Here is a 21258-nt window from a genome sequence, read left to right as displayed (position 1 = left end):
TTACATTGAATTACGAAATAAAATATGCCATCACGCCATTATAAATCTTGATCGCGAACTGTAATCCGTGAAAAGGCCTTCCCCTGATCCAGTGTCAATGGGCGTGTCTGAATCACAGCCTGTTACAGTTAGTGGCAAAAAAGATTGCAAAGATTCTGCTTGTGACGAATGGAAATCTAAAGAGACAACCTTAAACGGCCACAAAGGGATACAACTTTTCAGTACACCTGAAAATGGTATGTGGATGATAGGATGCAATCAGTTTAGCTAATATATGCCATGGTTATCTTAGATAATGAGCTACAGCAGGTTAAGGCCAACAAATTGTAAATGCCCGTCCTAGTCTCAGTTCCCGCCTTGTCAAACAAAAAATATACCCCTAGGGCATAAGGATTATATGTGCACTAGTATATCTGCAGGTGTATAGATGACCTCCCTACTTTTTCTATAATCCCTAATTGAACTTAAAATTCCAATTTTCCTTATACTTGTATATATAGCTGTAAATTTGATGCATGTATAAAACAGTAAATATAGTCACATGATACAAGCTCTGTAACCTAACCGTCTCTTGTGGTCTGGTACAAATAGATCATAGGAGTAAAATTGGTGCTCAGAAGTGACAGAAAATTTTATTTATACAGTGAGTAAAACTCCTCTACTTGGAGATCTCTATGAGCACATTACTCCAAAATATGCCACAGATTGGAAAGTCATAGGAGCATTGCTAGGGCTACCTAGAGAGGAGTTAAAGATCATTGAGCATGACAATCACTACAAAGCTGTTGCTTGTTGTAATGCAATGTTGGAAAAGTGGCTTGATCTGGACTGCGCTGCTACTTGGAAAAAAATTTTAGATGCCATCCAGTCACCTGCTGTTTGCAATAGCCAAGATCCTGATTCTAGCTGTAGTCAACCACTTGAGAAAGGTAAACCTTTTTGTATTTGTGTTCTACTGACTGTGGGCATATCAAACCACTTGACAAATACTGTTTTATAAATTTATATGCTACATTTAGTTAAAAATCCAAGCATCTTCTACTTGATTTGGTTTGAAATTACCTGAAGTCTAGCTATATCTTATTTAGACCCTTTATACATTCTTGACAGCTGCTTGTAACAGAGAAATGTAACGTTTATTAGTAGAAATAAGCCATCACTCCACCAGTCACAACACAGTTAATGAGGTGGCAGTGTAACAATCGTCCATTTTGTGATAAAAGCACCAAATTTGGCACAGAATAAAGAAATGCAAATATGGGTATTGGACCATTGTGGGCCATACCCTTCAATGGGTCCCACCCCTTTTATTGTACATGCAAGCAAATCCCATCTTACAAACAATGTAACTATAGTGCAAATGATTCATACAATCAAATAAAACACTCTTTATATGATGTAAATGTATTTATGTACATATCTGTGGTGGTGTGCATAGTTGATGTTATGCCCATTTTGCTTCTATACTGAAGACACGCAATGAGAGTAAAGTTAAAATTTCCTGGCGATAAATGTTTAATATCAGTTGTGTATTCATGCAATCGTGTAGATGTGGGGAATTAGTAAAACGCAGAATACGGAATTGCGGAATAGCGAAATAAGCAAAATTTATCTTTTGCAGATTGTACAAATAGTTATATGCTCTATAGTAATTTACCTTGTAACAGCTCTCCATGGCGTACCACGGCGATGAATAGAACAGCAGCTGGCGAGCATTAAATGGGACGAGCACACAACCAATCACCCTAGAATGATCTACCTTCGCTAAACTTACTTACCTACACTCTTGATTCAAACCTGAAGAGTTGAAATCCATTTAAAGACACACAACCACTGGACTTCCCTACTGAACTCTAGTGTGACTCTAATTAATTCGGTCATATGCACATGAAGGGCAGCTAGTTAAACCTAAGAATAGAACTAGGTCTTGGCATTTTGTAGCTACATCAACTAAGGAGTATAGATAAGTAAGTTTAGCGAAGGTATATCGTTCTAGGGTGATTGGTTGTGTACTCGTCCATTTAATGCTCACCCAGCTGCTGTTTATCCATTGCCGTGGTGTGTCATGTAGAGCTGTTGCAAGGTGTAAATAAAGTATGATTGCTATAGAGCATGTAACTATTTGTACAATCTGCAAAAGATAAGTTTTGCTTATTTCGTTATTCCGTGTTCCGCGTTTTACTAACTCCCGTAGATGTGCCCCTTTTATTTGTATTTCATGGTGCTAATCAGCTGCAGCATAAAAGTATGTTGAATGGCTAGATATCCAAAAACCTGATGGGTTTGTGAAGTATGCATTTCATACTGCTTGCATAGAAATACAACCAGTAGTGGATTCTATGTATTTAAGTTTGTAAAAGGTGTATGTTCAATGTGCTCTGCTAGATTGCCTGTAATTATTTTGACTGCTAGTGTTTACTATCAAGTTATACTTATTCAGCGTGCAATACTGATTCCACAAATTTAAATCATATCCTTATCATTAGTCCCTAACCTTACTATTCAGCATGACTATTACCCTTCCTATGAGTTTCAGGTCTATCATGAGCTGATGTCATTTGTTGCAAGATAAAGCAAGGGATTGGCACTAGAATGAACAATTCAATGTCTGTGAGATAGTTTTAGCAAGTTGTGCCATAGTGTGTAGCTCCTTTTGTACCAATAACTACATTTTTATCACATATGACATTATTATAAGGTACTGTATTTGAATGTTCATATTTTCCTATTTATATTGCTAAGCATCTGAATAGTTTATGACTTTTGTTTAAGAAACCATTGGCATTCTTAAAAAGAGCACTCTGGTGTTTCTAATACATCTATTTATGCATTAGTATAAGTATACCCCCACCATTGTTCAAGTTAACTGCCCTTGGTTCTTCGTAATTTTAGAAACCTTGGCACTATGAAGAACTTTGGTCTAGGTTCCTAGCCTATACGTAAAGCCAACCAATGTTAATAAAATGTTGATGCAGCACATGCATGGATATGTTCTATTCAAATTTATTAAAAACATATACATAATAAGCATATTCCTTCAGGTACTGTATGTATAAAATTTACATGCATAGGTATAATACAGTTGTCATTGTTTGTGATGTAACCAGACACACAAACATGTACATGCATAAAGGCTCAGATTGATTCTCCCTATATTGGCAGTACAGATTCTCTTGAATCAGAGAGCTTAAGTTACTGAGCATCCTTGTTTTGGTAGTTGTCCAATCTTAAATGTTGCTGATGAAATTTGTTGATGCTTTGCTATCTGTCTTGTGTCCCTTGTTCAGCCATTTTTAAACCACGCATGTGCCTACAGCCAGCCTATCTACAGCCAGCCATAGGCTGGCTATGGGTGGTTCACTGAAATTGTTTTCATAAAAATTTGTGTGTGTGTGTGTGTGTGTGTGTGTGTGTGTGTGTGTGTGTGTGTGTTTGTGTGTGTGTACCTAGCTATCTATCTACTTATGTTTGTCTGTATGTGAGCAAATCTCTTTAGCAGTCGGCCTATGATAATTAAACAAGTAGTCTCGCAGACCTTTTTTGTGTGTGTGTGTGGGTGTGGGGGCAGAGAAAAGGTCTGGTGGATCTCCAATAGAATTTTTGTGCAGATCTACAACTTTTGGGAATTGTTGATTAGAGGTGATGAGTAGCAAAGGCCTGTTAATGAAGCGACAGTTGAAAATACGGAGTGTGTGTCCTTGGTTGCAGAGCTTGCCAAGCAAACGTGTGCCGTTTTCCCAATGTTGTTTTGTCAACAGGCTTTTACTATTCATCACCACTAATCAACGATCCCCAAAAGTTGTAGATCTGGCTGCACAAAAATTCTGTTGGAGATCCACCATACCTTTTTTCTCCACCTAGCCGTATTAAACTTCAGCATAGGTAAGCTTTGCACTGAGGCAGTTTCTTTTCGTCAGTTTGAAATACAGGTGTAGCGACTCTCTACAAACTTTGTGTGAACTACCTTCCCATTGGGCTTTTCATGTATTTAACTACTGAAAAACACCCTAGCAGGCTTCTTAAGCTACTAGGAAATGCGTATCTGTTTGACTTGAAATGGGGCATGTCCCCTACATACACGAATGAAAATGAAAGGCTACCTTGAGGGTTATTAGAGAGAATTTGCAGAGAAATATTATAGACAAACTATACAACAGTTGAGAAAATAATTCTGTTCATAATGTGTTGTTGAAAGTGGTTTGTATGGATAGCACAATGCATAACAATGTAGTTAGATAATTACAAAATAATCCAGCAATTACAAAATACAAAATAACTATTAATTTGTATGCGTAGTAGCATTTTTAATCCCTTTTAGTAAGTACATTGTTGATTATTTCCAGCTATATATATATATAGCTAGTGCCTGGTTTTAGAAGTCATCATACAGTATAGTAGGAATCACAAAGGAGTAGGCATGGCCCACAAAATAACATCGCTCAAAAACCAGCCTCAATTTTTCCCGACGATGATGAGGCAGTATTGGTTAGGTAAAACTATAGTAAGCCCAAACAAGCTTTCAGATTGACCCGAAACACTTTCAACAAATTGCTATGGAATTTTAAAAAAATTAACAGAATTTTATAGTGACTGACCATACATACTATATATACTTATAATAGGATTGGCAACAGAGACATAAATGGAAATAATCCGCATTTTGCTTTCCCATAATACTGTTAGGAAATTTAAGTCACTACTGAGAATGTTTCATGTGTTTCCATGAAGATTTAGTTTGTAAAGGTATGTAGCTCCGTTGCTAGCATGCGCGATGAAATTTAAAACGGAAGTGAAACCTAAGTGCAGTCATGGTGCTGTGAAGGTCTTGCCTTGTGTCTTTATCTCTCGCATTGCGACTTTGTGAAGGCTAATATAGATGATAGTTAAACAGCCGAGTTTAATAACTTTCTCTTGCTATCTTTCTAATGGCAGATCTGGGACGGAACAATTTTTCCCCTCCCACATTGTATCTAGACAAATACGGACAGTTTCCATTACGAAGGGAAGCCATCACGTGCTATCGCCAAATCGACGCTTTTCGCTGTCAGCAAAGATGAATGGGACACAAAGGAGGACACTGGTAAGTCCATGAAGAATGCATTGTACGTACTGTGGTATGCCAAAAAGCACCTCTCGGGCCAAAGTGACGTCGAACAGTGAAAAAATCAAGCCTGTAGCCTTAGCCTTGAATTTCTTGTAATTTCTCTCATATCATCAAAGTTCTGGTGCCAAGACTTTACATGTCAAATTTTCTGCTGCCCATTTAAAACTCTGCCTACACGAAAGTTACAGGAAGGACTCATAAACTAGATATGGCATTACATTCTCAAAAGTTAACGTTTGTACTGAACCTTGAAACTTTTCAGCCAGTACTTCATGAAGCTCAGTAAAGCTACACAAACTTGTACAAATATCACTCTGAAATGCCCTGTAAATAAGCATTCCCCCTCATATAACACCTCTATTGTTAGAAATTTACACTTCCAAGGTCAAAATTCAAGGGTGGGAAATGTTAACACCGTTTAGGAACGTTGTGTCAAAAGCTACACAACGGTAAATAGCGTTGAACTCCACAGTAAACAACAAAATAGCACACACAAATAAGAAACTTACCCATCCAATGTACTTCATATAGCCATAGCTTCAGCCTTAATGCACAAGGAATACGTACATTGCACGCCTGCTCGAGTGCCAGTAGTTCCAGTCACTCAAAGGAGCCACCATTTTTACTTCACTAGCAAAATAGTAAAACGTGCATTGATTTACAAAAATAATAATTTTATAGTGCATTTCTAATCCCTATTATAAGTCTAGTGTCTATGGACTGACCGACTGAGTAACTGACTGACTGATGCCTTCAGACAAGCGTAACTTAATAATGGCTAAAGCTTGATTTTTTCACTGTTCGATGTCACTTCATCCCGAGAGGTGCCTTTTGGCATACCGCAGTACATACAATGCAATATTCATGGACTTACTAGTGTCCTGCTTTTGTGTCCCATTCATCTTTGCTGACAGCGAAAGTGTCGATTTGCAATATAAGTAGTAGTCCATGATATAAAAACAATAAGAAGTGTTATCGCTGCTGTGCATTTCCGTTATAGTATCTTGAACACAGTAGGGATATGACACTTCCAGGCCTTAAATTAACGTGTGATTAACCTGCGGTCGCAGTCAACGGTCAACCGATAAAATCCGCACAAATAGTACAATGTCTGCACATAATTAGTTTTGGGCAGACACACATGTCCTTGCAAAACCATTAGTGGGACCATAAAAGCTGATGTGTACATGTTTGTTTGTAGTGCTAACAATAACTGTCACTTGGGTGCTAGGAGATACTACATTTCCCAACCCAAGGATTTACCAATGCCACCTCCCCTTTGTGTACTGCTATCACCAGCAGCTGTTATGACCACAGCCTGGTGATATGTTGCAGCTACCGTATATCAATTAAATTTGGCAGTGAACTAAATTTGGCGAGTTGGCGATTCATCACTAAACCGCCAAATTTAATTTCGTCTATATTATTTTCAAACCTTGAGTCAAGCAGTTGTTGAAATAGGTTTTCGACAAACCTTTGTGGATACTACTGAAACTGGTAAATTAGTGTGGTTCCTCACATGCAAATGTGTGTGGCTTACTGACTAGACTAGAACTCGTACTCAATTAGTGGCTCCACGTAAGCTTGCAGACATGAATTTGTGTGCAGCCATTGATAAATAGGCGAGTATGCCTACTGACAGCAAATAATCCTGAAAGTGGGTGTGGCCATGAAAGAAATTGGAGCACAGATATTCAAGTGCAGTAGGAATCTATGGAAGGAGGACCCGAATATTCTTTAAAGCGAGTTAGCACAGCATTGTACTTACGCCATTCGCTAATTTTTCAGTGAGAGCATTTCGCCAAATTAAAATTTTGCCAACTGCAATTTTATAGCAAATCGCCAAATATTAGTTTCACCAATATTTGTTGTCATACGGTATGTGGTTGTGTTTAATCTCAAAACTTTCAATGGAAACTCCCTATTCCAATTCCAGCAGTGTAAAGTGCTCCTCTAGCTCATGTCTGTACAATTTGACGCTATGTCTGTACATTTGTGAATATGTAAGGACATTTGTCCTTGGCACCTTAAAAATTAAATTAAGACCTGCACTTCTTATTGTTTTACTTTAGTTAACTAAACTAAAAGTGGTTTTAGTTGGGGCTTCTACTTTTAATTATCTAAAACTAAAACTGTAGTTTTATGATTTTTCAAAAGATTAAAAACTAAATTTTTTACATTGAACCTTATACGACAACTAAAATGTTACTTAATGTTAACAAATAACTGAAACAAAGTACTTACCACAAATGCAATTACCACAAGTCCCATTTATTTTTACTGACTGTCCCAATTCACAGTAGTGTGATGCATGACTTCCTTACATTTGTAAATGGGAATCGTCCGTATTGTACTTGGTGGCTAGATTGATTGCTGAGGTGCTTCTAATACTGTCCTTCATTTGTAATGCTGCGTAACAGGCTGAAAATAGTTGAATCAAAGCATAATGGCCACTTCACTTTTGAGTCAGTAATAATTTGATAGTTGGGGCATGCGAATCATCCATATTTTTCATGGTGACTGGATTGACTGCAAAGGTGCTTCTCCTACTGTTCTTGATTGCTAATGGGCTGAACATAGCAGTGTAATGGCCACTTAACTTTTAAGTCAGTAATTGATAGCTGGGGTGCGCGTTCAGACAAAAGCTGCACTGCCATCCTTTTTTTGAAGTGGTATGCATGGTCATAATATTGTCACAAAAAAGTAAACTAACAAGGTTAAGAAAAACATGAGGAATTGTAAGGTCAATTAGGTATCATCATAGAAAAAAAACAGTAGGGAATCAAGGGAGGTCGCCCCTACACCTGCAGATATACTAGTGAACATTTAGTCCCTAATTCAGTCTTGAGTATAGACTGAACATGTGATTAAATGTTACATTCACAGCTATAACTTCTGTTTGCAATTAGTTTACAACGTTACAATTTGGCTTATAATGTTCACCATGGATTAGCAAATCAACTAAGGTATAGTGTTAGCCCTGTAGTCACTTACATATATAGATATGAAGGTAGTTTAGTTGAAGAAATTACAATGATCTTGTTTACGTTTATCGCATTGTAACAAATGCATGTGACATGCATACCGTTGAGGCTACAGAAACGAAACAATTTTGAACTCTCGATGAGCAAGTGAATAAAGATGGCATATAGTTTTAATCGATTTGAGTCTTCCTTCTCCGAGTAATGGCCCAATAAAAACAGCATGTGTAATTTTACAAAAATTTTTTTTAAATTTTGTTTTTCTCAATATGCTGTTGTGCGTCACACTTGAGATGATTAGCAATAGTATGTCCATGAACTGTATCAAATATTAGACAATGGTATGCAGTGTTTCGTTTGATGTGTGGAGGTCTCTTATTTGCGAAGAAACCTGGTATCAGGTGTCTTACTGGTAAGACACCCGACAGTTGTTCACAACCACAATGTGGCCCACAGTAATGCAATTAGCCTTTGTGGACAATTAGAATTTTGCACATCTGTAAACACCAATCGATTGCGAGCAGATTATAAGAAAATTACACTCAGGTACATTGTTATCGTGGGTAGCTCAGTGGATTTATAGACCATCGTGTAACTGGTTAATCAAAAAAAGCCATTAATTCAGTTTGTGGCCTTCTCCATATTAAAGCACGCTCTGTAGACCAAGACAGCCATGCTGACACTGGCTATGTATCATGAACCACGATAGTGGGTTCATAATAGGGATCGCAGTGGAATTTTTGAAAATCCTAATAAGCAGTCACCTAAAACCAGCCTTAGAAAGCAGACTCGAGCATAAAACAACACTCAGAAGGCTTATTATCAAACACTGAACTCAGACAAATGGTGATATAGCAGTAAAAATGGTCTAGACAAAATTTGGAAACATTCAAAAATTGCAAATTTTATGCGAATTGTTCATATTATTATTCATAATATTATTACTAGGACCACATCACATACAACCAAGTACATACACCAACGTGATAGCCCCCTGGTGAGGCTATTAGGTGGTGAAGGCACGATCCCCAAATCAACTCAATATGTCACAGTAGTGACAGATACAACACAATAGTGGCATCGTAACTAAAGGCCACCAGTAGCTAAGTACCAGTACATCATTGGTGTGGTAATGGCACAGTGATGTGTACACAGTATATGCATGCATACACAACCTACAGGAGATGCACAATACTGTAGGAGTATACAAGCCAGGTGAACCAGATAAAGGAAGGCAGCCAAACCAGCCAGAGCCTAGTAAGCTAGGTAAAGGCAAAATGTACAATAATACAAGAAAACATTTAAAACATACCACGCTCTTACAATACATTAGTACAAACAGACAACCAAACCAACCAGAGCCTAGCAAGCCAGAAAAAATATAGTAAAATACAAGACATATGTACATTACAATACAAACAAACATACCTGTCCTTGTGCAGCTGGCATGTCAAACCTATTGAGGTGTCCTGCAGCCATAGATACACGGTAGTCTCGTAGTCTCGCGTAGCCAGACACTTTTCTTTCTTTTGTGTGGGGGCGGGAAAGAAAAGGGTCTGGTGAACATAGTATAGCATTGTCGTTGGCCTATCCCAAGATTGTGGGGATTCCACTGCGCAACTTCCGGATTGTTGATTGGTGCAAATGACATGATCTGCTGCATTTGCGTCCTGTTACCATAGATATTTCATTAGTAGCTATGGTAACAGGATGCAAATGACGCAAATAATAGCAAATCACGTCATTCGTGCCAATCAACAATCCGAAAGCTACGCAGTGGAATCCCTACAATCTCGGGATAGGCCAACGACGATGCTATACTACGTTTACCAGACCCTTTTTTTCCCGCCCCCACACAAAAGAAAGAAAAGGGTCTGGCTACACGAGACTAGATACACAGAGCGCATCCACTAGCAGCTGGCATGGCGACTTGAGACTTATGTGCCAGCTGGCAACACTTTCAAACACAATTGAACAGTAGTTCGCTCATCTACATAGCCATTTGAATCTGCTCGATTAGTAGTGGGTATATCACATGCTGTTTTGATCGGCATTAAATAGAATTGTTGTACGTTTCTATGACCTCCATGGAAACATTCACCCATTATACGATTATCCCTTCATACAACATGGATTCTATTCCCGGTGAGTGCGAAGCCTTAGGCCTTGTAGTTTTCTCAAACATTATTTATTAATTATTTATTTATTTGTTTCATTCATTATTAATGACGTAATTTTAACCGCGTTTCGTATTATTCTTAGTACTTGGTTGTATAATTATTATTCTTATTACTAGGCCCGGGGCAAATACAACCAAGTACAATCACCAACAGGACAATCTACTAATGGGGCATGTACAAACAGTGCATGGCCAACACAGTGTGTGCAGATCATGTAGAAAAGATGCACAGGAAAAGATACTTATGCATACGTACACAGCCAAGGGAGTTTAACTGGCATCAGAAAACCACAATACTAAAACACAACTGACACAAAAACCAAGTTAAGTTAGCTAAATTGAAAGTTTATATTGTAGGTGTGATGTGTCTCTGAAAATGACTCAGCAGTGAAGTAAGGCTATGCATAACAAGGGACATGGTGATGGCACAATTAGCAAATGGTCCCAATCAAGCCAATATGGCACAACAGACTCTATATTGTAACTAGATGCCACTGGTGATGTGCCAGTATATCAGCGGTGTGGCATTGGCACAGTGATCACAGTCTATAATATTATGCATATAGCCATACGCAACATACAAGAGATAGTTACACATTGTTGTATATGCATGCAGTACTGCATCGGCTTTTTTTTTTGTAGCGGTGGAATGTAATTAAACAATGACATCACAACAATGGCAACAAGAATAACACGTCTGACGACCATACAAAGTAAGCAGATCTCAGTTACACCGTATAGACGACTACCAGCAGCCTCAATCATTATCTCATATTCGTGAAAATCTCTTTCACTCATTACGTAATTCCATAGTATCTATTGTTTTTATTTATTTTTTGTACTGCATCAGCTTCTTGTTTAGCTATTACAGACTCACAGTAGAGTAGTAGTTAAGCCGAGTGGAAAATAATTCCAGCCGCTAGCAAGCCAGATGAAGGATGAAGATGTATAATACAACTACCGGTACAAGTATTACATTACTCATTACCTTGTTGTTCCAGCTGGTTGTTTACCAGCTCATCAACGGACATTTACTAATCTTCTCCTTCGAGAAATTTGTAATAATCGTCTCCTTCGAGAAATTTGTAATTAAACAAGGGTGTAGTGCTGGGCGTTATATAGAATTACACGTACGGTAAGGTCATCAGCACGAACAGGCGTACTCATTATACGGTTGTGCCTTCATTCACAGGCGAATCTATCCTCGCTTAGTTCATGTCTCTAGGCCTCGTAGTTTTCTCAAACATATTTATTATTTATTTATTCATTCATTATTAATGACGTAATTTTAACCGCATTTCGTATTATTCTTACTACTTGGTTGTATAATTATTTTGTTTCACTCGCCCAAGGCTTCCATTTTTTTGCGATAAAAACTACACAGCCTTACTCACTGAGTCCTTCCACGTGTCCATGACCCATTAATTAACCCGTACTCCACAGATCGCTAACCGGCCTCAGGCCCATAGCCAGGGGGGTTCTGAAGAACCACTCTCTTGGAAAAAAGGTCCAAAATTTCAACAAAAAAGGTCCACAATTTTAGTATACAAGTCCAAATTTTCAGTAGCAAAAGTCCATTAGCTGCAGCTTACAAAATACCACTAATAAGAAGCCAAATTAAGTGCTCCAAGTAGCTCATTCAGTACTTGCATTAAATGCTAATGCAAGATCAAGATACTCTAATAGAGCAGTCAACCACTCTAATAGAACAGTCACAATTACATTTTCTGTATGTAACTACTTAATTTGTTTACAAAAACATAAATAATTATTGAGATTGTCTAAACTTGAGCTTTCATTACAATATAAAAATTTTGATGGACAAGTCCCTCCTTGCAGAGCCAATGAATAACATCTACAGCCATATGTACAATGAAGATGTGTACTGAAATTTCATTGTTTAAGACTTCAGCCCCGCTACCTCTGACAGAGTGCTCAATCTTTCCCATTCTTATTCACTGTGGCATTCCAATAATAAAGCATGCATGTGCAGACAGTATAATTACAGTAGCAGTAGGGATGTTTTTTCAAAATGTCATCCATACAGCTGGTCTTGAGTTTACCTAAAAATTGTTATTTTTATTGACTGAAATGCCACTAAATTCAACCTTTTTAGTATCTATTTTCAAAAAAAAATTCCCAGACCCCCCCTAGTTTCAGCATGCTTCACATGCTGGGTGCCGGTGCATACCATAATATTATCTGAATCATGTCATATAAAAGGTCCACTTTTCTTCTAAAAGAACCTACCCAGATAAAAGTCTGGCTACGGCCCTGGGCCTTCACTTCAATAAATTTCTTCGCCATCGCCTGCTGTTCCGTATATGGAAGAAGCCATAGAAGAACAAAATTACGGGATCTTGTGTGCTCAGGGATGCGTATTGTTCGACTATAGTATTTATAACATTAATAGATGGCAGATTGAAGTTGTGCAGCACTCTTTTACATTACAAGATCGCCGTAATAGTGTCTCTAGTGAGCTGCCCGTCTTCGCTACGAGAAACCGCTCAAGCACGCATGCAAGGCATCCAGTTTATTCTTCTTCCTAGCCATCACAGTGAGTACTTTGTTTGTCCATTATAGGTGGAAGATAAATGGTAGCGCTGATATCATGGCTGCTTTTCACATGCAAAAAGGTTGGGTGGGGTGTTTATTACAACCCTACCATTTAAAAATATATTGTGGTCTAACCACATATCATCAACAACCCTCCCACATGGCATCCATGTCATAAACAACTTACAGAGTGTGAAGCCTGACAGTCTTATATGGGAGGATTGTGTGCTACTGTGCTTATGTCACTGTAACTAGCTACTGTGTACTTATTCTAGCACATTCTCCGATCAGCTAGTGACATTGATAGTTGCAAACATTTAGCTATGACCACATGCTAACCAGACTTTGCTGACTATACCTACGTGTTCCACTTTGTGACACACTGTTGCTAGCAGGCTACACTGTTGCTAGCAGGCTACACCTAGGCTTTCCAAGGCTAGAGCCCAGTCTAAGTCCTGGCAATTGGAACTCAATATGCCAGTTTAAAGTATACTCCTGCATGCATGGGTAATGACTGCCAAATCCCTGGTAATCATGTAAGACTGGCTACGCCACTGGCCACTAGTAGTGACACTGTGATTTGTACATGCAGACACCGGCATAGGAAGACTTTTCAACCAAGCCTAGCCATCTCCTATTTAGCTTGATTAATGCCAACTCACATGGTTGTCCCTGTTCATACGTGCATTTATTCAAAGGTGTTGTAAAGCATCATCGCTACAATAATAGCACTACAGCTACAATGTATAGCTATCTCTTCACTACCTATTCTTCTAAACAACTCTACACCTATAATGCACGTGCTTGATGTATGCATCGTTATATCACGTGAAAATTTGACTCTACAGGAATTATAACACCAACAGTTACCATTCTTATAACTTGTATCATAGAGTTTCATTCTTGTCCTTCTGTTAGAATAAACAACTAAGACATCTTGTTCTTCTTCAAGTCTCCCTTGCTGTCATCAACACTGTCTCCTGTATGATAGGTGCACAATTAGTAATTTTTCTGACAGGTAGGTAGCTCATATAGCAGTGTGGTTTCAGCAATGGCACCAAGTGTGACAATGATGGCTCAAACACTGAGTATAGACTAGGAATTAATGTATCCTGCCTTATATTTTGTGTGTGTACAAATCAGGATGAAAATACAGTCTTTATCATAGATTATAAATGTAATATTGCATTAACATATCTTTAAACTATGGAATCTCTGTTAGCTTACTACACTAATGTGTCGATTAACGTATAATCCGTAAATGGATTTGGAATAAAGTACACAAACTAGACATATTAAAAATTTCGCTGGGATGGTAATATAAACCACAAATCCTTATTTTGACTATAAATACAAAATTAATAATGCATTAAGATATCTAGTTATTGAGTTAACTTTTTAAACTGAGGAATCTCTGTTAGCTTACTACACTAATGTGCCAATTAACTTATAATCCATAAATGAATTTGGAAAAAAGTACACAAATTAGACATATTAAAAATTTAAAATAAGAAATAGGGATCGCTGAAAAAAGCCACGAAACAAGAAGGGATCGCTGGGGTGGTAATGTAAACCACAAATCCCTATTTTGACTCTATAATTGCTCCATTTGAGTATAAAGAGTCAAAATAGGGATTTGTGGTTTACATTACCACCCCAGCGATCCCTTCTTGTTTCGTGGCTTTTTTCTGCAATCCCTATTTCTTATTTTAAATTTTTAATATGTCTAGTCTATAATGCCTCGAACATACTTTTTGTCGACTTTACAAACCTTCAGTTATTCACGCTTCATGGCTTGCGCAACCTCACATCTTTCACTCACTGAAATACCCTTGGTGTTTACATTGGGAACTCTCTATACTAACTCACTGCTTCTACGCCATTGTCTAAAACACTTAGACACTCACAATAGGCGTCTTCGAGGATTTAAAAACCATCGGTGACGTCAATAATTACCTCAGCTGCGCCTTGGTAATTATTGACGTCACCTCAGGTTTTTAAATCCTCGAAGACACCTATTGTGAGTGTCTAACTATTACTGAGGCCCAGAATATAGAATAAACACAAATTAGATGATAAGTGTGATAATTATTGTACATACTGCCTATACAGTAATATTGTTTGTGCATTAGTATTGCCTAAATATTAAAATTTCAAAGGTTAAATACAGTACATGCGATAATTGTATTGTGGGAACTTGATTGAGTGATATTGGGAATTTATTGAAATATTTCCCAACCCTACAGTGTTGCTAGCAATCAACTACAGAATTGATTTGTCAGGCCAAAATATTAAACTTGAATCACTGAATGATCACTGATGTCATTGAGTAGTGTGCTCACACTATTTGTAATTAACTGGTCCAAAGTTTATTTGGACTGCAGCGTAAATGGAGAAGCAGAGAAAGTTTCACTGGACGGAGAATGTTTCACAGTTAAGGCTTACCAAGATGATTCATAGTAAAGCTTAAAATTATAAATAACATGTAGTAAAATTATTTAGGGAACTTTCGTGGTTACTTTGAAACAGTAAAAATGGGGAACTTTAGTCTAACAAAACTTTCCCTGTTAGATTAAGGGACGCGTTGACATGTCTTCTTTCAAAGGTAAAAACTGCAGCTGATTGCAGTTACAGTGTAGATCTTTAACATTAAGGAGCATGTTCACTGTGCTCTGATTGTTTAAGGGTGTAGTGGCAAGTTCTAACCGTTTAAGTGTGTGGTTGCCATGTGATCATTTATAAGTGCAGCTACCAGGATTTACTTCCTCATACAGTAGCGTAAGCGCTTCAGATAGTATTGCGATGTCTAAGTACGCTCCTCTAAGGAAAGTGCCAATATGGAAAATTAATTCCTTGGTACAATTTCCTTGCATGAAGAAGAATAGGGAAAATGCAGAAAGTAGACAGTTGTTAGAACCAAGAAAGCTATATGTGACCGAATTTTGGAAAACCGTCGATATACGCACAACAGTACTTTTGTAATAAAACGCATTTTAAAAATATGGGTAAAAATGCAAGCTCCAGAAAAAAAGTTACGCAAGTTTTTATCACCTGACTGGTGGGCGAATTAAGCCTCCAATGGATAAATCCTGGGCATCATCGTGTTCGCCTGTTCATAGGGAATACAAAAATCTTTGTTTTATCTCCATACACGAAAGGATTTCAAAGTTACAGATGTTTGTTTACGTTGCGGTGACGAAAGAATTTACCGACGATCGTTTTTCAGTGAATTTGCCTTCCTTCTCAAACACAGAAGCATGCCTGGGCTAAAAACTATACCTTGGTTGATGCACAAATTCATGGCGAACACAATGATCCAAGATTCAATTCCGTACGTCATTGTATCAGTAAGTTATGATGGTTTATGTAAGCGCCTGTAGATTCTTTTCTCGATAGCTTCTGTACATATCGATTTATTTGCTCGTCCGGCTGTCTAGTGCTGTATTTCCAACGCTGCTTAAGTTAGGAAACTGAAACTTAGCTAGTCCATTCCTCTGTCCCTGTAGAAAACAAAGAACAAATAAAATGCATTTTGAAAATTGTGCGGATATCGATGGTTTTCTAAAATTAGGTCACATATAGCGCATGTGAATTTATTATTGTGCATGAAATGGTAGCTGGGTGCTGGTTTATTTGGTGTGTAGCCTTGTGACTGGTAAAATTATAAAATTTATTAACTGAAGTAACTGAAAATTATTATAGAAAAATTTTTAAATTAAATTATTGACTACCAGGCCTGTCATGCAGGTAGGCAGGCAAGCCTGTTAGCCAGTCAAGCCGACAGGCAAACAGGCAAGTCGTGTTTTCTTATTTTTAATACTGGATTTGATGCTAGACTCTTCTTTAGAGGTGCTTGTCGTTGTGTATGATATTTGGTTTTTAATGGCAGCATTTTGTCAGGCATGCACTGTTCATTTTAAGGAGAAATCCTACTAAAAAGTACTACCATGCTGCTTGTTACATGTATATTACAGAGCCCTCTGGAATATACAGCACCAACCACAACTGAGTGCTATCTATATAAACTACAGTGTATCAACTAGTGATTATTTTTTAGTCGTTCCCTTTGGTGATAGATAATGAGCTTCTGTATGCCTTGAAACTATCTGATGCATGACCATGAGTACATATACACAATATAATAGTTTTGTATAGGTGAAAGAAGCAAAGCTAAATTTGCATGTACTTTTGTCCCTGAGATTAGGCGTTTGCATAAGCAGCAGAACAGGGTGGGTGGGTTGGGGGGGGGGGGGGGGTAGTCTTCCCTCCCCTTCACACACACGCACACACACACACACATACAGTGATATCTTGCCGAAATTATCCTTGGAGTGTGGCTGAAAACCATGAAAAAGATTGATATACTCTATTAGAATGCTCAAATACCTTAATAGAGCAATCAAAGTACTTCATAAAAACATGTACAATTTTCCTACAGCAGGAATGAAACTACTGTCCTTTTACTTTATTGCAAAAGTTGAAATGGTAGGGGCTGCCCCCCCAGACATTCCATACTCTGGTCAGCCTCCCCTCACATCAACTACTTCCTCTGTCACTGAATGTTCATAATGGCTGGAAAGGGATTTATGTACCTATGCTTCTATGTCTTGTATGGTACCACCTGACTTGAACAAGTGATGTACATGTTACAGTAATGGTAAAAGTGATTGCATTCTTTATTTCATTTCACAGGTCTTAATGTGCTTAAATTTTAATTAGACTAGTGCCAATAAGTTCATAGCTGATGTTAATGCTCCACTTTATAGAATCTTCACCACTAGTGCTTGTAAAAAATTGTCTTCATATTTTTCTCTCACCCCAGCCTAAAGTGAAATCAATCAGTTATGTGGAAGCTGTCCACATGAATCTAATTTAGGGTAAATAATTTACATTCGCACATTCAGTAGATAAAATTTTATTATAGTAATTGTGTGCTACTATTTAAATCACAAGAAAATAATAATTGTGTCTGCACTTTATGTTTATACAGGAACTAAAATGATGTCAGCATTATCAAATAGAGTGGCAATGATTAATGAACGGACACGGTTCAAGATTGACAAGAATTCATGGCCACCTGATCAACCAAAGAGTTTTACCCCACTTCTACTTATTCATCACAAAGGACAGCACACTATTGATCAAACTGTTGAAGTTGCTAGCTTAATGCATAAGGATGGCATTGCTTCTCTGGTTGATAAAAAGTTTGTGCATACACAATACCCAACACTAGACAGCTATGCCACAAATACTAGTGAGGTGACCAAAGAGTTGTTGGATATTTTGGCTCCACTGGAAGAAAGTGATGAACCACAATTTGTTATGATTGAGGGTGCACCTGGGATTGGGAAATCTGTTCTGTTAAAGGAAATAGCTTTTAGATGGGGCAAACACCAGAATATTTTGAGAAATTTTAAATTAGTCCTGTTACTCTGCCTACGAGATCCCAGTATTCAAAACGCTACATCAATTAATAATATCCTACAACTATTCTGTGAGGGAGATGAAAGAGCAGCAGAAATTATTAATCCATGCTGCGATCAGCTATTTAAGAGTGGTGGCAAAGAAGCTGTATTCCTTCTTGATGGCTATGATGAACTTCCAGAAAACTTACGAGCAAGAGGTCTAATTGCCAAGATTCTAGACCGTAAAGTATTACCTTACTGTAGCTTGATTGTGTCATCTCGTCCACACGCTTCTGTTGACCTCCGAGAAGAAGCATCTGTCAAAGTAGATATTTTAGGTTTTACTGAAAAGGAGCGCCATCATTTCATTGAACAGGCTTTCAAAGGACAACCACAAAACATTGAAAAACTTACCAACTACCTTGAGGATCATTTTACCATTAACAACTTATGTTTAGTTCCTTTTAACATTGTGATTTTGGTTTTTCTGTATAAAAAGGGCATTCATCTTCCTATTGATTCCAGCAAGTTATACCATCACTTTATCTGCCTTAGTATCTGTCGTTATCTCACTAAATCATCTGGTCGCCCATTGAAAAGCACTATTACCAATCTAACCACTTTGCCAGAGCCTCACAGCAGCATTTTCAAGCAGCTTTGCAAATTAGCAGTACAAGCACTTAATAATGACCAGCTGGTTTTTACCATTGATGAAATCAAAGCAATATGTCCACAAATCATAGCTACCCCAGAAACAATTAATGGCTTTGGTTTATTACAAGCTGTACAGCACTTTAACCTTACTGGTGAAACAATGACATTCAATTTCCTTCATCTTACCATTCAGGAATACTTAGCAGCACATTATATCATTAACTATCTTTCACCAGAGGAAGAATTCCATTTTCTTTGTGAGAAATTTTGGAGTGATCGACATGCTAATATGTTTTCCATTTATGTTGCACTTACCAAGGGACAACGACCATCTTTTAAACGGTTTTTAAGTGATGGAAATGATAGCATTGCTATTTCTGAAAAGTTCCTTCAAAATCAATTAAAATGTCTTCACCTTTATCACTGCTTCCATGAAGCTAGCGATGATAGAATGTGTGGATCTATTGAAAAAGCAGCAATTTTTAGCCTAAATATAATTGATCTGGATGGCACTCGGCTATCAGCTAATGATGTTGAGTGTTTATCACTCTTTCTTACATTCTCTTCCCAGAAATATTGGCTGTTGCTGAGTTTAGGGCACTGCTTTGTTCAAGATCGTGGCCTCCACATTCTCCATAAATCTCTTAGTAGAGGTGATATTACTATTCATCAACTATGCTTAGAATACAATGGTCTCACTCAGTCATCTTCCCATCTCCTTAGTGACATTGTTCTTAGATGTAGTGTACATAGGTTGGTTATTATGTGTAGTCAAACAATTGGTGAGAATGCAGAGCTTTACACCATGTTATCTCATCCTTCATCAATGTTGTGCATTCTGATGATGCACAATGTTGGACTATCCTCTAATGGAACCAAAATACTTTTTGCAGCTCTGAAACACTCCAAGAAACTGCAAGAGCTCACCATCACTGACAATGCCATCACTGATGATGCAGTTAATGACATAGCCAATGCATTAGCTGTCAACACCAGTTTACACATTCTGGGGATATGTGGCAACCCCATTAGTGGTGAAGCCATACTTACCGTGCTGGAAGCCATGTGTGTCAATAGTACTTTAGAAACTATGTATGTGTCTAATTACCCTAAACTGATCAAGGACAAGATTAAATCTGTGGAAGAGGAAATCAACAGAACTAGAGATCGACAGCAAAAATCAAAGCATCTAGAGGTGCTTTTCATATAACCTAGATGCAGTACTGTATTTCCCAATATAATATATTATAGTTTCTATTACTGTGTTGGAATTTCTTGCATGCATCATTATAGCTAAGTAATAACAGTTATTATAATGGCACACTACAATAAAGCTGCAGCTACTGATACTACATTATTACCAGTTTCCTTACTTAATTCTTCAAAGCTTTATGTGCTGCCTGCCATAGATTTGGCACGTATACTAACATGGGTGTCTCAAGGCACAAGCTTTTGTTTCAAAATTGTGACCAGTTTATCCCTTAATCTTCCAGCATCTATTTTCCCATATATATTTTTTGCATCTAATTGAAATGTTTTTTGTAGCTAGATGGAAGTGTTTTGTCTAAACCACCCGGCCATTTTTATCAGTTCAGTAACTTCTTAGCAAAAACTAGAAATATAATTTTCATATAAGGATCTTGCAATTATTTATACAAGATGACAATAAACTTCCATTTATAGTCATGCTAATAAACAATCTTAATTATTCTTGTCATAAAATCACTATAGAATGTCCTTTTCTACTCCAATTTTTTTCTACTTGCATAATTGTAGTTTGTGAAAACAGTGTAAATCTCAAAATTGGTCAAATATATAATGGGAAATTTTTTTCTTGTTACCTTCAATACATATTGCATATGTAAGTTCATCCAGTGATTGCACGTGAAAATCACATATCATTACATCTGATCATGAGCCATACATAACTTTGAAGTTTTGATCTTGTGTGCTTTAGGCTAAATTATTATACAAAATACTGTTTTTTTTGGCCTACACAATAAATACTAATACCACAAAATATTATTGTTCACACAAAATACATTGTATTATGTCATTACAATAATGGTAATTTCATTAAAGGTTTACATATAAACTAAGCAAGTTAACTGTTAGCAAACATGTATAGTTATTCTATAATAAAAAACTGTGAAACCAGAATAATAATTATAGATTATGTCAATAATCAATACATTACCACTTTATAATGCATGTGTTCGCATTAACTCCAACAAGCTTTCATGAAGCAAAACATACTCAGCTTCCAACAAAGCATCTCCCAATACCCTCCAAGTTGGATAAGGGGCACTGTTGATCCACTCTTTAAATACTCGCAATGCTTTATCTCTCATTTTATTAGGTACAGTATACTGATCTATT

At 37.4% G+C, this 21258-nt stretch overlaps 1 protein-coding gene across 1 annotated transcript; it reads left to right on the top strand.

Annotated features, from left to right (window-relative positions):
• The first annotated feature begins 40 nt into the window (after positions 1-40).
• Positions 41-20194, top strand: LOC136244690 (NACHT, LRR and PYD domains-containing protein 12-like). The gene is made up of 3 exons (XM_066036229.1): positions 41-236; positions 645-929; positions 17811-20194. The coding sequence occupies exons 1-3, from the start codon at positions 98-100 to the stop codon at positions 20087-20089; spliced, it is 2703 nt and encodes a 900-aa protein (XP_065892301.1). The 5' UTR covers positions 41-97; the 3' UTR covers positions 20090-20194.
• Positions 20195-21258: the final 1064 nt, after the last annotated feature.

Source organism: Dysidea avara, chromosome 14 (assembly GCF_963678975.1).
Source record: "Dysidea avara chromosome 14, odDysAvar1.4, whole genome shotgun sequence".
Lineage (NCBI taxonomy): Eukaryota > Metazoa > Porifera > Demospongiae > Dictyoceratida > Dysideidae > Dysidea > Dysidea avara.
Note: the sequence above shows the minus strand (reverse complement) of the source record. Positions and strands in the feature narration are given on the sequence as shown.